At 43.5% G+C, this 17,637-nt stretch overlaps 2 protein-coding genes across 3 annotated transcripts in view; one reads left to right on the top strand and one right to left on the bottom strand.

Annotated features, from left to right (window-relative positions):
• The window catches only part of LOC105560981 (fasciclin-1), a 274,172-nt gene that overhangs the window by 78,310 nt on the left and 178,225 nt on the right, over positions 1 to 17,637 (bottom strand). The window lies entirely within an intron of this gene.
• On the top strand, positions 1,238 to 9,678 carry LOC105560980 (origin recognition complex subunit 3). The gene is made up of 14 exons (XM_012010570.1): positions 1,238 to 1,404; positions 3,583 to 3,714; positions 3,794 to 3,914; positions 4,116 to 4,285; positions 4,354 to 4,511; positions 5,108 to 5,216; positions 5,302 to 5,466; positions 5,540 to 5,737; positions 6,057 to 6,173; positions 6,278 to 6,565; positions 6,917 to 7,150; positions 7,715 to 7,834; positions 8,927 to 8,994; positions 9,242 to 9,678. The coding sequence occupies exons 1-14, from the start codon at positions 1,381 to 1,383 to the stop codon at positions 9,333 to 9,335; spliced, it is 1,998 nt and encodes a 665-aa protein (XP_011865960.1). The 5' UTR covers positions 1,238 to 1,380; the 3' UTR covers positions 9,336 to 9,678.

The following is a 17,637-nucleotide window of genomic DNA, read 5'->3' on the forward strand; positions in this document are numbered from 1 at the left end:
AATTCTAACTTGACTTCATTACTTTCTCTCCATCTGTAACTGTAACTTAACGCAGTTACATTTTTTCGATAACCAGTAACTAATTTAATAGTTACATTAATAGTCACTTTATATATATTTTTAACCTCTACAGATCGCATTAGGTCTTGCATTTGCGCATAAACGCTTTTATCGACACTTTATATAATTCAAACGCGGATTTGATATTTTTATTTTCATTGCAAGAAAGTAACTGCGAAGCAACGATTCGTTACTTTTTGAGTAACTGTAACGCATTACTTTTCAGAATTGGTAACTTGTAACTGTAACTAGTTACATTTTTAGCGAAAACACTGTAACTGTAACTAGATACTTTTATTAAGTAACTTTCCCAACCTTGATTTTTAACCAATCACAGAACCGTATTAGCATCTTAAGACAACCCTAGCGGAAAAAATTTCTATAAATAACTACAAGAATTGACTTGAAATAGAAACTTTTATATCTTCGTTGAAACATTAATTTTTTTGTAAAAATATCTACGAAATACTACCACAAATTACAATGTTCTCAAATCAAGAAATTATTGCAAGTAGTATTTCATGAAAATGTACAATTTTGTAAAAATTAGTACAAAACTTTACTAGTTTAAAAAATTTGAGAAACAACAAAATCTTAAAGAATTAAAACGTCTGCTTACTTGTAGAATATTACAAAAATTAACAAAAGTGTTCCAATTCTAGCATTTTCATGTTAATTTTTACAACACTTTTTAAATTTACGTACAATTTCTTCGATTCTGGTAGTTATATTTTATAGTTTTGTAGAATTTTGTAGAATTATTTGCGGCAGGGAACACTTAAGATGATATTGAAATAAGGTTGATGGGGCAGAGAACAATCCGTAAACGCTTAAGACTGTCTCAGTCGTAGACGTAGGGCAAGTCGTATACAATAGCCTTTCACGACTTACGTTTCTCTCTGCCTTGCCCTACGTCTACGACTGAGACAGTCTTAAGCGTTTACGGATTGTTCTCTGCCATCAGCCTAAGAATCGACTATGAATACCGGCCTTAATCACAAACGTTACGCACCATTTATATCCGCACCGTTTACGGATGTAAACGACTGCAAACGACGAGCACCGTGCGACGAGCGACCGGCGGGCACAAGTGGCTCCAACCAGATATCGTCTCGGCACATGGCGCCAGCTAGCGGCACAAGAACATTTCCGTGCCAGCTGACAGCTGCCGTGCGTGCAGTTGCGTACGGCCACGCGACCGGTTGTTCGGTGCGCGTGTTCGCGCCGCGAGTAATTCTCGGTTCTCTTATCTGCGCGGTGGAAGGCGGGTGCGCTTAAAGACGAATATAGACCTGGCATCTCGTCGACGCCGGTCGCGGAATGGAGACCGTTTCTCTGTCCAAGGTAAGCGATACGACGCGTGCAACCTGTTGCTATCGCCGGCTTAACCTCAAAGTGGCAAAGTTGGCGCGCGCGGAAACGCCGAATGATGATTCATAGGCCGTCGCTTTCGTGCGTCTGAAAAGTCCATCGGGGACCCTCGTTTTCTTCCCTGTACAACGTTATCTACACGTCCTCGATTAACTTCATCCCAGTGAGAAATGATTCGTCGAAACGCCGGGATTTTCTTATAAAATTTTTTGTTCGCGACTCTTCCGAAATATTGGCATTTAAAATGTTTAAATCGAGGGGTAAACCGCTGACCAAAATCGTGTACACCATTGCGTCTACCAATGCCCAGGGGGCGTTACTTTATCTTAGGGTTGGAAAGTAACCCGTTACTTGTAACGAAGTTACAGTTACGTTTGTTTTTTTTGTAACTAACTTAACTTCGTTACTTTCTCTCCATCTGTAACTGTAACTTAGCTCAGTTACACTTTTTCGATAATTAGTAACTAATTTGAGAGAGAGAGAGATAGTCGCATTAGTAGTTACTTAACATTTTAAACCTCCACAGATTGCATCTGGCCTTGTATCTTCGCATAAACGCCTTTATCGGCGCTTATAATTGAAATACAGATTTGATATTTTTCTCTTCATCGCAAGAAAGTAACTGCAAAGTAACGATTCGTTACTTTTTGATTAACTGCACAGTTAAAAAATTTGTGTTAAATTTAACAGATATCACATGTCCCAAACGGTCCAAACAAATATTTGTGTTAATTTAACATAATATGGATATGTTCAACGATCACACTAATACTCTGTTGATATTTTAATACAAAATTAATGCAAATCTCAAAATAATTTGAAATTGATTTTGTCGTAAAATTAACACATTTTTAATGACAAAATGAATTTCTTAAATGTAATTTTTACATTTTACAGATGTAATAAGTCAAGTGGCGGTTCGAAGTCACTCTCGCTTATGTTATACACATATAGAATAAAATCACCATTTTATCCTGTAAATTTGAACTGATAAATCTTGTTACTAATAATATAGAACGTATGTATTGTGTCAGATTATAAAAATAAGTACACATTGTGTTGTTTCAACATTTCTCTTCAGTTATTTTAATAATTTTGCGTTTGAGGTCAATTAACACAAGAGCAGCATGTTAAATCAACACATGAATGTGTTAAACATTTAGCGCAAAAATTTTAACCGGCATTTTTTTAACGAGAAAACACAAATTTTCCAACTGTGTGTAACTGTAACGCGCTACTTTTCAGAATTGGCGACTTGTAACGGTAACTAGTTACATTTTTAGCGAAAATACTGTAACTGGATACTTTTATAAAGTAACTTTCCCAACCCTGCTTGATCTTATTATCTTATTGTATTTTCTCTTATTTATCTTGTTTTCTCTTATTTTATCTTTGCAATGCCCCAGCAAGGCCGAATGCCCAACAAATGCCTACACAGTTGAAAAATTTGTATTAAATTTAACAGATATCACATGTCCCAAACAGTCCACACAAATTTTTGTGTTAATTTAACATAATATGGATATGTTAAATGATCACACTAATACACAAAATAAATGCAAATCTCAAAATAATTTGAAATAAATTTCGTGTAAAATCAACATTTTCATCTGTAAATTTTAACAGATAAATTTTGTTACTAATAAAATAGAACATATGTATTGTGTCAGATTAAAAAACAAGTACACATTGTGTTGTTTTAACATTTCTTTTCAGTTATTTTAATAATTTTGCATTTGAGGTCAATTAACGCAAGGGCACTATGTTAAATCAACATATGAATGTGTTAAACATTTAACACAAAAATTTTAACCGGCATTTTCTTCAACAAGAAAACACAAATTTTCCAACTGTGTAGTAATGCCACAAATCCGTACACCACAGTGCCCTCAGTGGTTTACACCCCTCGGTTTAATTTCTTCAAGATCGCATATTGAAATTTAATTAACGGTAATTACGACGGCCGTTGAAAAGGTTGATATACGCGAGGGAAATATATGAGGAATTGGTTCTCAATTTTCTCTATTCGTACGATTCAACGTATATTAATTTATGACTAATAAGTGCAGCTCAATCGTCAACTCTCAAATGACGATAATATATCAGTTTAGCGATTACGATATCGATCGTGATGCCGATCGTGATTTTTAGGGAGTATTTGCTCACAAGGGAAGTTACAAAATTGGAAGGAAGAAAAGGAACGTTAAATGCCCGGCGTATCTCAATGAACCATGGTACATCGCGTACAACGAAACGTGGGCATATATCGAGCAGGCTGCCGAGGTAAACCGCCGCATGTTAGCCGGCCATAAATCTCAATCGAGGGGCGGACTATTTAACAGAATACATTTTAATATTTCAGAATGTCAGATCGAAAATGTTCCAACAAGTTATATCCAATTTGGAATCCTTCGTGTCGAAAATAAAAGCGACTCCATTGAATGTGTCGCCCCACGAAATAGCGACGGCTATTTTGTTAACAGGTGAAAAACAAACGTCGTATATTTTTTTAAAAGATTACCATATTTTTCAGTCGACATTTAGATAACCAAAGTCGATTGAATGTGCCTCGTGATAATTTTTCTCTATCGAGGGCCCTTTTCTGTGCCTGAGGGATTTTTCCTTCGCGATTAAATAATTTTAATACATTTAAGCGAATCACAGCTGATAAGTGAAAATTATAGGAGTGAATGTCCCCGATCATACGACGCTTTTCGACACGACAGTGTCCAAGCTCGGTAAGATCACGTCGCACTTAGCGGTGGTTTGGAGCAGAAATTGCAACGGCGTGAAAAGCATCATCGAGGACACCGTGTATCAATTTCTTCGGGGCGCGACTTACAGATCGGAATTGGTTAGTTTCGCGATAATAGCGGGAACAGGCAGTCCTGTTGCAATATTTCAATAAGTTGTCCTTCGTAGAATGATGGTCCCGAAGTGCGTAAAAGCCAATGCACCATGCGTGTTTTAAAAAAGTCCTTTGCGGAGAACCACGATCCCGAGGATCCCTTAGTTGTAATCCTGCCGGATTTTGAAAGCTTCTCCACTAATGTGTTACACGACTTCATCCTGGTGTTGAGGTATTAGCGACGTTTCAATGCCATGCGCGTAAAAATTATTACAACGTGCTTTCTGCATCTAGAAACGTTCTATTTTATAGAGATCCTGGCTGAGGTAATATTTTTCGCAATAAGAATAATTTACAGTACGAGAAAGGGTGTGGGGGGATATTGAATGCCAAACGTAGCATTTAAAATATAATTACAAATCGTTTATCGATTTGAATATGTGAATTTGCTGACGACAATAACCCCACCCGTTAAGAATGCTGCGTTATGTCCGAAAGGAAACCGGCGCGCAGGACAAATGTGGAAAGAAACGGCATATAAATTCGTCTTTTAATAAATTACAAGTATTAGGCTACCTATACGTCTTACGTTAGACTCGCACTGGCCGATTCTCGTGTGTTGTTCAACTCTATTTTATATAAGCGAATCGAAACGCTTGGAAACTTTGCCGACAAAGTACGATTACACGATGTATAATACACAATTTATCAGCTCGCGCACATTTTTTAAACGTATTTCTCGACTATAGAATGTTTCTAGACGCGGAGAGCACATTGTAGATTAGGCTTACGTGTTTTAAACGACATCGTATAATGAGTAATTTTCAGCTCGTACAGAAGCACACTCAAGTTCGTGCTTATTTTCGGTGTTGCGACCACGTTGCATATCGTGCATAAATCATTGACGTACGACGTTACATCAAAGTTAGTGGTGCAGGCAAGTAAAACAAAAGCGTCCAGCGCAAACGTTTGTGCGATGGCTTTAAATAATTCGCCGTCCCCCCCCCCCCCCATTTGTTCAGGTATTCTACACACAGACGCAAGTGAAAACGCTGTCCGATGTGTTGGAGGGTACTGTTTTCTCCACGAAGATTCCGTTTAAACTGATCGGCCGCGCGTTTCAATTGCTGACCGACATTTTTCTGTTTTACGACTTTTCGGTAGATAACTTCCTACAAAATTACAAGGTAACGAAACGATCGCAGTGAAATTTAGCAGGTACGTTGACAATCGACTGACTGCCCGCAAGGTGATTTTCAGATATGCATGATACAACATTTTTACGAGAACAATGTAAGCTCCCTGTGCTGTCAACCGGAAGACATTAAGGACAGAATGTCCAAGCTCACTGACGAAAATATCGCGGAAATTAAGAGTTTACCGTCCATCGCTAAATATTTGAAAACGTCCAGTGAAATGGCGAATGGAGGTGAAGGGCTCGGCGATGAAGAATTCATGGTTTGCATAGTTTATTTACGAGAATCAATAGGGATTGCAAAAATCGTCGCTATCAGTAACGAGAGGATACATACCTTTAAAATATTATGTAATCCAATTTACGCCATTGAAAAATTTTAATACAACCGTCCAGCCTTCAGCTGTTTAATATTGGAAATGAAATAGACGAGAAATTTAGAATAGAAATGAGACTTTTATGTGGTACTTTTATAACTTTTACTACGTGTCTCTCGCTACCTCAATGGGAACCGTTACTGATGCGGATTCTTGATAATCTCGTACGTTTCCGAACCACCTCTTTAAGCTCCGCTTTTTCTAGAAACTGTTGGGGCAATTGTTAAATAAATTTCATGGATTTATGGATCAATTTTTAATTGTTTTGAGATGTTTGCACTGCCTGATTGCGTCATTGCCAGGCTCGCCGATGGGCAAACAGGTAATGTGGCACTTTATTGACTCATAATGAAATTATTTCGCAATAAGCGAGGGAGTAATTGTATCAGGCTTAAAAATCGTCCAACAATGTGACAATCGTTTCAGTTGCGGGAGGTTTATACCAGAGCGGTTTACACGAATGACCTCACGGAATCCACCGAATACAAAGAGTGTCTGAAATTACTGGGATTTTTGTCGAAAGAGGAACTCCTCTCGAAACTCGAGTCTGTCGTAACAATTGTCGAGGAGTCCAAAGATCCGGAAATGAAGAAAATTAAGATCACCCTCGACAATCACATCGCGGCGATTCGAGAGGCTAGTTTAAGCACCACGGCGACTTCTTCCAAAATCATCACCGTGGAAGAGAAACTCAGTCGTATGCAACTAAAGGAGGTGTGTGTAAGATCGTACTCTCCTAACTGTCCTTCCTATCAACCCTCGCGCCAAAAAAGTACGAGTACTTTGAACCTTACGAGATTTGTCACAAATTAAAACGATACTGTGAGTCAAGTCTGGTAAGATCTGAGACAACGCACAAATGAATTATCGTACAACTTTCTGCAACGGCAATTTATCGTTTTACGCGAAATCACGAATTCCCTCTCTTTCTCTAAACGTATACGTTGCCGCAATCGAATACGAGCGATCGGATCTTCGCGGTTCAGAGATGAAGATCGTCGAGGAAGACGGGAGGACGTGAGGACTGGTGGGGCCCCGTTCAACTATCACGCACCCTCTTTTCAGAAATTGCTCAAAATGAGTCAGCAACAGTCGCGCTCCGCTTACAAGCAGGCGCAGTTTGACCTGATCGATTACCTGGACCGAAAAGTATTCTCCGTTCATCTGATCGATCCGAGTCGCGTGACGGCTCACGAGATATTTTGCTACGGCGACGGGAACCAGGCGAAGCATCACATTCGCGGCTCTTTGCGGGCCGCCATGCACACGGGATTGAGCGATCCGCAGATGTATCTGGACGTGAGTGAAGGAAGCTCCGTACAAAGCTCGCTCGCGCGCGCGATTTCAACTCTCTTTCTCTCTCTCTCTCTCTTGTCGCGCAGCGCAAACGTACATCGCAAACTCGTCCGCAACTGGTCTCGAGAATTGCGAGAAATTAAATTTTTTAATAATATAGACGGATACCTGCGCGCGCGGTGTCGCTTTTCATGTCTGATTTATTGAATATGCGACAATTTTTCCGTCTCTTGAATTACGATTTGTGACGCGCGTTAAATGCCTGCGTACGAAGTCGAACTATTCTTTAATTATTTAATTATTCTCCCATCTTCGACCTATTTTCTATCGTCGGCCTCCCAAAGTTTTCGATATTTTTTATGCTAACCGAAATTTTGACATCGCAATTCGTTTTTCCCGCCGCGCGCACCGTCGTCTCTTTCACTCTCTCTCTCTCTCTCTCTCTCTCTTTCTCCCTCTCTCGCGAGAGATTTAATCTTCTCTTGTATGTGCGACTGTAAAAAAAATCAGGCTCATTCGATTTTCCGTGGACTGCGCGGCGCGGTTAATTGGCGACGTATATTTCAGTGCGACTGCTGCAAATTGGAGAACGACGACGACATCCCGCGCACGCTCCCCGATCTGAGTATAATTTATAAGCTGCACTTGGAGTCCAGGAAGCTGATCAATATGTACGACTGGCTGCAGGTAACAATCCGGCCTGTGCTCATGTTTACAGGTTAATCCCTGTTACACTTACGGTCACGCACCCGGCCGTCTCGTGATTTTAATCGCCACCGCCGCCGCCGCGAGTGATTCACGCGAGCACGTCATTGTAAGCAAGGCGCACACAAGGGGTGCCGAGTGCTTTATCGCCGGCCGGTTGTTAGGAAGCCGGTAAAACGCTTCTCATGAAAATTGCACCGGTGAAAACGTGCTCTCCGCCGAGCGGTTCAACGACGCCGATCGGAGATCACGGGATATATTACGCTTAATATAGGAAGAATTTAAAATTTTCTAATAAAATCCCGGTGAGGATTTTATAAAATTCCCCCCGACGTGTGATCCAACACTTGCGTTTTCAGCGTCCTTAAGCTTGATTTTCCTTTTAAAGATGTTCATCGATATATTTTCCGGTTTCTAAACCATCCCACGTTCCCATCCTTAGATTACAGAGAAAAATCCCCTATTACGAGCCGGGATTCTCATTTGGGATAGCAGGGTTTCTGTTAAATTAATTGAAAAACAACCTTTTTTTTTTACAAAAAAACGTCAAGTATAAGCGCCATTCAATCAACAAGTATATAATTTAATTATTTGGATATGTTTTGTTAGAAAAAAATACATTTTTATTGTCTCTGCAAAAGTAATGATATCGTCAAATTGCGTCAACTAAAATGGATATTTATACAAACTAGATACTCAATTATTTTTTTATATTAAAATGTTATATCCAAACAATCGAGCATACGATTTTACCGAAAGAAATAAAGGAGACAATAATATTAATGAGACAAATTTTGAATACTTATTCAATAAAAATGTAATGCAAGCAACTTTAATACAAATAAATATTTTATTAAAAGATTTATTGCCCTCGGAGCGAAATCCGTTTAGTGGAAAATTCATCGTTAGATCGTGTAATCGTTGCGAAAAAAGATTTGTGATTGAATTCGGGTGTTGAAAACCCGCTATCTCATATTAGAAATCAATCTCGCACTCTCCCCTATTAATTTTTAAACCTTGTGCGTCGAGCCTAGACACGCCGCGAGGTGACGCACTCGATACTTTTGCTTGCAGGCGTTCCTGACGATCGTGGATCCGCAGGCTCAGTCTACGGAGCAACGCGACGTGGATCCGCAACTGCAGTATCCTTTACAAAAGTTTCTGCGAGCGCGCGCGGCAGCCCGCGCGTATATTCAACGTGATCGGTACTCGTTGAGATTTGTCTTACCTGCGCGCCGTGCCTTTGAAATTCATATCACGCCTCCTAACGCGAGGATCGTACCCCGTAGACGTAACTTGCGCGAACTAGATACCCTCCCTAGTTTGAATAATTCGCACGTGTTATCTCGCATTTCATCATGTAGTAACTTATCCTTAACGGGGATTCAGAGCTCGGTTTACTCAAGCGGTCGCCGCTCTGCAGTTTCTCGGCTTCATCAAGACTTCTCGAAGGAAGACGGATCATGTAAAGCGCCTTACGTAACAATAATATCGCGCGTTTGATTGTTTGCTCGGCTCGTCCGCGCGGCTTATTACGTATGCGCCGCCGTATGAATATGTGTTCCTGAGTTATTCTGTTTTTGTGCTATTTATACTAATGAATAAATTAATATTGAAATGAATATATTTGAACGTTTTCCACCGGGCAATTTAACTTTTTCAGTACGCCGAAGCATGCGGGTGTGTTTGGCTTTTTTTTCGAATTTTAACATTACCGACAAATTAAAAAACGAATAATGTATTCGCCATAGAGGTGGTAATTTTAAAACGTTTTGTTTGGTTGTGCCATGGATTTCAATTGAATAAAATATAAGCAGAAAATTAAATGAGTTTTTTTTAATTATATAAAAATTCCCCCGAGAGTTTTGATATATTTATTTCTTTCTAAAGTTCGAGAATATTAATAAAGCCCACTTACCGCGCGTAAAAATGAATCGCATCTAACAGTGAATTTGCATCTAACCAGATTTCCAAAGGCAATAAATTCACGGTGGAACCAGATGACGCCTCAATTGATTTAGCAGAAACCCCGCTATCTCGTATTAGGGGCCTGCCTCATAATAGACTCCTCTGCGATTATTAAGACACGGGGGAAAGAGATGCGAAAATCACACACGCAACCGCCTGAAACTAATGCATCGATACACGTAATACATCTAACAATAAGTTTACGAATTAAGACAATCGAAGACGCACACATCCAGATTACGCGCGCGCATCTTTTTATTTGACAGGCTATTTCTTATCGTTTTCACCGATTCTCTCGTGATCGCCGTACGATCGAGGCTTCGTTGCCTGCATACTGATTCCGCCCGTCTCTCGGAATCCACGACGGAAGTTGTTACACGCCGAATCCACGGTGGAATAATTTAACGGCTTGCACGCATATTGATGACGGCGCGTCCTGTATCTGCACAAGTTCCCGGGCTACCGCGATCTTGAGACACTTAAATCCCAGGTAGATCGACACGGCGGGTCGATCATTTCTCCCCTCGGCGTCCCGGGCCTTCGAAAATCCGCAATATCGATTACGCCCCGTCTTTGTGGCGGGGCGTCGAGCGTGCCGCGCGTTCCACGGGGTTGCGGGGGAAAAAAATTGGGCCGAGAGCGCGCACGGCAATCGTTTCCGCATTTTAACGTGGACGAATATCGATTAATTGGATTCTCCCCCGCGACGGGCCTTTTTCTCGCCCGGCGACGCGGACGGAAGTTAACATTCCGCGCGACGACCTTTCACCCTTTCGCCCACCCCCGGCGGCGAGCGAGATTCATTCGCGATCGAAAAATTCAGCCCGAGAATTCTTATGGGTCTTCCAAATAAAATTATAGCCGTGCCGCAGCCGTAGAGGCAATTAACTCGTCGAACGATGGGAAGCGTGACTTTTCAACGACGACTCAACGTGGTTACGTAACGCCATTAGTTTATCTCCATTTAACGCACATCCGAGTCCCATGGTTTCTGTTACATTCAGGAGCGCGACAACATTATCGGCTCCCGTTACGCCGTACCATTACGTTTCCTCCGAACACCCGTTTCGATCTATTGTCAGAAGTATCGTGACGTAACGCGGTCCGCGGCGCGGGCTCTGTGGGATAATGTTTGGACAAAGCCAAACGGAGATCTCGCGTCGCGGTCAATCGTAGAATTATCCCGTATTCAAAGGAGAGTACATGGGGGCGGGGAGGAGGAGGAGGAGGAGGGAGGGGGGGGGAGGAGAATTCAGCAGAGGTTAACGTCTGTGTCTCGATAAGGGATGCTCTTGGTGCACGGAGTACGTTAACCCTCGTTTCCGCCTTTGACCCTTACCGAGAAAGGAGGCCCAGGGAGTGCGGAAAGGGATAAGCTCCGTCTGTGCATAGTATCCTTCACTGCGCCGGCAGTAAAGCTCAAGGATATAGAGTAACCTCGGTGTCAAAGGAGCGAGAGGCGTGCGCGACCTCTCGTCGCAAGATTTCCTGGGAGATCCTCTCGCGCGCGGACGAGTCCCCTCATCGACATTCGATTTTTAGAACGTGAAAAATTTACGGGACACAGGCCTCCGCGAGCGTCCCCTGAATTGTCCGTGTGAAATTTTTAAGACGCGAGGCCCGGCGGATCTAGAAGCGAGGAGATCGATTATCCGATGCGGTATTCGATTTGTAGGACACCTAGGAATCCGGGGAACGTTAAGATCCTCGAACGGCCGGCGCGCACAATCTCTGTACACGATACAGTGGAAAAAAAAGGAGGGGGGTGGGGAGGGAGACTTGGGTCAGGGAGAGAAGAATTTCGCCGAGTTATAGAACGAAGGCAATGAAACCCGGAAATTCTCCCGGTTCATGCCCGGAGAGCGTCAGAACACAATAATTCCGATGTCAAAGGAGCCGGGGAGTTCTGCGAGCCGGTTCTGCGGGGGATTCCGAGGAGACTCCGGTCTATTGGCCTCCGTGGAGGACTTCGGCTCGTATGCAGATGAATGGAGATACGACGCAGCCGCTTGCATATCCACTTTGCCTTTCAAGTTGGGGCGCGCGACGGCGGGGCCGGACGGGCGGTATCGATTCGACGTCGTTCCCGAAGGCCTCGCTCGGATTGACGGCTGTCTTAGTTCAAACGGACCGGCGGGACGCATGTCGAAGATTATGCAGATTCGCAACTTTACACTCGCGCGAAATTAAAGGGAGCGGGGGTGAGGGGGAGACAGCTCGAACTTTTATTTTCGGCTCATACGTCGCGATAGCTCAGGGTTAATCTCCATTAATCAATCTCAATTAACAGCGCTGGACCATCAGCGGACATTGGAGCGAACTCGGGAGTTCCGGGCCGTCTGCGTACATTTTCTACGTGACTTCCGCTCGACGAGAGGCGGCTGCCGCCGAGAGATAAATCCCTGAAGAAGTTTTGTCTCAATAACGTCAAATACGCCAAATCTGTTCCGTTCCTTCTTCTTCTTCTTCCTCTCTCTCTCTCTCTCTCTCTCTCTCTCTCTCTTTCTCCCTCTCTCTCTCGCTCTCTCTTTCTCTTTCTCTGCCATGTGTCTCGCGCGCGAGATCTTATCCGCATCCTTTCCTCACCGCTATCGATCCTCGCGCGCTTCCGCGCGAGAATCGCCCCGGAGAAAAATCTATTTGCAAGAAAAATCTATGAGAGTCCACTTCTCTAACTCGACCGAACTGCAGATACGGACCGGGAATCAGTTTTCCGGGCCGGGACTGCCTAACCTTTCTCGTAACCTTCGTGCTCAATCGACGACGCGACCCCGATATCCTTTCGGCATCCTCTTTAACTTGTCGCTATCGTTATATCGGATCTGCCCCGGCGACGATCGACGGAGAAACCAAGACTTATTCTTTATCTTGGCTGCGTGCACAAATCGGCTATATATATTTTCAAGTCGCGGCGATTTCTCTCGTTTGAAACGCGCAGTCCTTCCGGCAGGATAAAACGAGCGAAACTTTATGTTGGGCGTTTCCGCTTCCCTCGGCGAAAAGCCCTTTTCTATCATCTCTGAAAAATTACTCAGCTCCCTCCCCATCACTCTACTTCGCCAAGGTAAATGAATTAAAATAAGTTGACGGATATTCGCTGTGTGTACAGTCTGTATAATTGAATTGCTTATCCTTCTTTGAAATCAAGGACCGGCTTTTTAAATACATTACTCAGCTCCCTTGTTACTTAACGCCAGTTTTGTCAAACTTCGGGGACTCGAGATTTATCCCCCGCAGTTCCTATGTTCCTAACACCCGGCGCCTATCCAGCAAAATTCACTGATGATAAACCGCGTGTGCACGAATGCGGGAACACGGGTGCATTTCTATTTTTCGACGGCGCAGCTTAAAATTAACGTGTCACACGGGGGTAGGGCGGTATCTCGCGGATAAACGATGCTGAAGGGAGGACCGACCGATGTGGTTCGCAAGTACCTACCAATTACCAATTATAATTGCACACGGACTAATTGGTAAACACTAATAATAACGACGCGCACTCATCAATCAGCAGCTTGGGAACCGGCCACGTCGCACGCTAATAATCGTTTGCTCGTGACCCGTATACATCGTTCGTCAGACACATCGTATTTTTAACTCGTCGCCATCGTGAAATGCAAAATAGCTCTCTCCGCGCGGATATAACTGCCGCTATGCCGATATTAGCCGATTGTTACTCATATTCCGCTTACGTAACTAGACGGAAATATTCACGTATATTTGTGAGCTCGATAAAATATTTAAGGAAAATGATCTCTTCTTCGATTTTCAAGTTAAATATGTACGTATACATATGCTCTTTTTATACGAATTCTGGTATATTTCTGCTTGACACGTCTCGCTCGCACAATCTTCTTAAATCTCTCAGTTATGGTAAACGAATCAAAGCCACTGACAATGAGATGAGCTTTGAACGCGGTTATAAAATGAACTTATTCGTGCCATGAGATTTCCCCTATTGTAAATGCACGTTTTGTATAATAAAATATTGTCTTCCAGGTGATAAATTCTTTTTTACAATATATCGGGAGAAAAATAAAAAATTTGCTCCATTTTCCTTCTACTTATGTATATAGAACATTATTATTAGGACAATGTCCTTGTATACGCAATTCCGCTTTAATTTCACGTTTACTTAAAGTGGAAAAGCCACTTCTTTCCGTTATAATATCGCGGAATTTAGAACGTCCATGTTTTGCAGTGCATAATTGATACGATTTTCTTATACGTATGTGTGCGTCTATTCGCCCAAATGACTGTTACATAATTACACTTTTGTAAACTAAAGTCTCAAGTATTTAAGGATTAACGCGCGTATCTCGCGCAACAATCTGTGCAGTACAGGACCGCTATCTCACTTCTCTTCCTGTATAAATGCTGCGACACACGACGATTCCGAGTTCCCTGGGAGACCCCGCGAATACCGTAGAAAGCTACCCTCGGGTATCTCGAAATTTCTCGGCGCAGATGACTACATTTCCCACGGGAAACGGTCCTCCTTCTCGGACTTATTTTCGTCCAAGATGAAAGGAAACTTGCGGTGGTGGTCATAGAACGTCGCGACGGCGGCGGGTGGGGAGGGGGGGGAGGGGGAGGAGGAGAGGTCCACGGGGTCCTTAAGGGATCCCGGCCGCCAGCCGTTTTCCGACACGGAAATCAATCTCAACAGCTTCTCGTATCAATCTCCCATCGCACCTGAAGCACCCAATCACGTCGGTGTCGGGGTGTCCTCCGCCGCTCGTCCATTCGGGAGGAAGTTCGCCTGAAAATCCTCGTGAGACGCGAGAGACTACCCGATGACGGGAAGGAAGAACAATGTCGCCGTGCTTGAACCGCTCGCCCGGACGAGCGGTGGATATATTGATTTCTGAACGAACCGGCCACATCGAACAAATTTCCTATCGTCCGGGGAAAGCGTTGCGGGAAAAAACGTCACTTAAAAATGCATTTGTTTCACAAAATAGCGATTTTGCCGGCGCTCTCCTGGGCGACTTGCGAAATATAATATTCGTGAATTTAAAATGCGAAAGTCCTCCGTGCCAAAATCTATGAATACAAAGCACGCGGATGCAAATTAGGGCGCCGTAAGGGAAATATCAGATATCCAAACGGTTGAATCTTTGCTCGATAATTATCGGTTGCCGGTGCACAATGGGAGAGACTCGAAGAAATTGGATGCGATCCTGATAGGGTGTCATAACCGTTATGCAGTAAGAGGATTAGGAGCTCATTTTGCACGAGGCTCTATATCAGGGGCAATCGCCAGATAATAGAATTTATCGTGAATAGTCCATCAAAGGCGGCCACATAATTCATTTGCAACGTACGCTCGACATTTCGTAATAAAATCACACGTTTAAACTCATGAATTTGTTAAATTGTTTAAATTAACAAGCCGCGCTACGCGCGGAAGCATGCGTGTCCGTAAATCGTACGTAAAAAAAAAAAAAATTACAGGTTCCAGTCACTACCTCATGCTCGCGTTTTGGAATATCCTGCGTTATCGCGCTCTCACGCATCACGCGTAATTAGATGCGCAGCAACGATGTAAAAAGTGGCCCGGCAGTATTAACGCGGTAATTACGAATTTGTCCTACTCTGATTAACTCGCTAATCGATCGACTAATCCACTGCGTAAAATTAATAAATCTCGACGTGACGCATATGCAAGTGAATGGAGCGTCATAATTTAAAATCGATACTAACATCACAGTTCGCGGGTCACAAAATAGATTCGTAATATTACAAACTACGCTAATTAATGTCAACCGCTCGTAAACTGCGCCGTGTTTTATCGCGACCCTTTGTGACGCTCAATTAAATTTTCGCAGACGCGCGAAAATAAATTGTCGGCAACGTAAAAATATAAACGCGTCGAAATGTATGCCGTAATTCGAGATGAACATGTGTTTTCGCACGGTCGTTCTCGCAATTTATATTTTAATATGAAAAAAATATCCGCGAAACTTTCATATTGCGCGCATTCGGGAAAACATCGGAGGGAAATATCCTTTATTTACATGTATCCTTTTTTTTCGCAAAATACGATCGAACAGATCAGCGGCTTACGGCGATAAGCGCGATATTTCTTTAATAATCGCAATTTATATGACACAGGCACGTATTTGCACGAAAGGGTTAAATCTGTCGCTACTCCGCACGAGGAATAAACATATGTCACGACGATTACACGTTATCTCGCGACGGGGAAGGCGGGAGGGGGGGGGGGGAGATCGTTTCATGAACGTAAATCCTGATAGAAGCCCCCGGTGCTCCGAATCTGACCCCACAACGCTTGTCGCCACCCACGTCACCCCCTTTGCGAACGCGTTATTGCGATTGAGTGCGGCCGACTACCCTCGTGTCGATCCTCGAGCGTGTCAGCGACTACGACATTAACGCACGTTGTCAAGCGCAATTATGAGTCGAATAATCATGCGGCTGTGGCGCGGGTCGCGAAAGGAGAGCGCGGCTGAGATCGGCCGAGGAATCGGGCGCGGTTGAGCGCAAGTTAGTACCACCGGGTCGTATTATCGGACGAAGCGCGAAACCCGAGATGCGTGACGATTCTTCGGCGAAATTTCGGCGACGCGTTAAAATAATTCGGGGCTATCGCGCGAGTCCAATAATTTCCCCCATTTAATTTCGGACGGATTGAACCCGTCGAGGTGGGAGGCGTTTATCGTAGTCGCGTGCGCCCGCCCGATGAAATTCCATGTACTCTGTCATGCGATAATTTCCGCAAAACGGTAATGCACGGAAGTATCCAGGCACCAATGTAAAATAGAGAGATAATCCTTGCTGTACATCATAATGCCAGATATTATCGCCGTTCATTTGCGCGCCGAGGCGTTTTCAAATCAAGTCGGTTTTTGACCCCGCAGAGAATATCGCAACGCGCCCGTTCGGATTCGCGCGTGTAACAATTGCGAATGGTAGAAACGGCAATTGTAATTAGACGTTATCGCATTTGTCCAGATCTTTAGACGTCTTATTTTTTTTCCTCTTTATACCGTGTGTATCTTTCATCGCGGTACTGTAAGATAATATTCATTTTTTTTTTAATTTGATCGTTTAAAGTATAATAAAAGGATGGAAAAAAATTGTATAAAAAAAATGATACCGTACGTGCACGCGTTCGTAGAATGGACGTGCGATGCAGAAGAGAGGTATAATCTCTTTCATCTGAATTACTAACCGTCATCTTGTCTGCAATCAGCGAGTGGGTTAAGTTCCTCCCGCTGTGCGCAAGTAATTCGCAATTGGCCTGGCTCGATTCTCCGCGCGCGCGCCGGCCCTTTCGGCTAATTTCAATTAGGGATAATTGATTGCTTTACACCCATCGTTCCGTACTCGGTTCGTTCTCTTTGTCCGCGCTCGACCGAGGACCATTTCGCGACGGAGACAGTGATCGAAATCGAAAGACGAAGCGAGAGAGACACGTGGGAAGAAAGGGAGGGAGGAGAGAGAGAGAGAGAGAACGCGAGTGGGTAGGATATCTCCTTCAACAATCGAGGGTCCGAGCGGACGAGGAATGTAGGTGGAGGAGGGATCTAATCGCACGCGGTCCATCCCTATTCAACCATCCGATTCAACTACCATCGCAGCCGGCCGCCGTGAAGGATATCGCTCCTCTAATTGTTGGCCATCGATCACTCGATGATCGAGCGAGCGCGGAGAGGCGGAAGATTAAGATGTCCGGATCTAATTCAAGACTTTTTCTTACGGTACCTCTCGCGCGCGAGGTTTTAAAGCCCCTCGCGTATACGAGTACAAGTGCTTTAAGGACGTAAGCCTCCAAATACCTAACCGTAGTC

The sequence above is a fragment of the Vollenhovia emeryi genome, unplaced genomic scaffold (genome assembly GCF_000949405.1).
Source record: "Vollenhovia emeryi isolate VEMERY1.0 unplaced genomic scaffold, V.emery_V1.0 DF939215.1, whole genome shotgun sequence".
Taxonomy (NCBI): Eukaryota; Metazoa; Arthropoda; class Insecta; order Hymenoptera; family Formicidae; genus Vollenhovia; species Vollenhovia emeryi.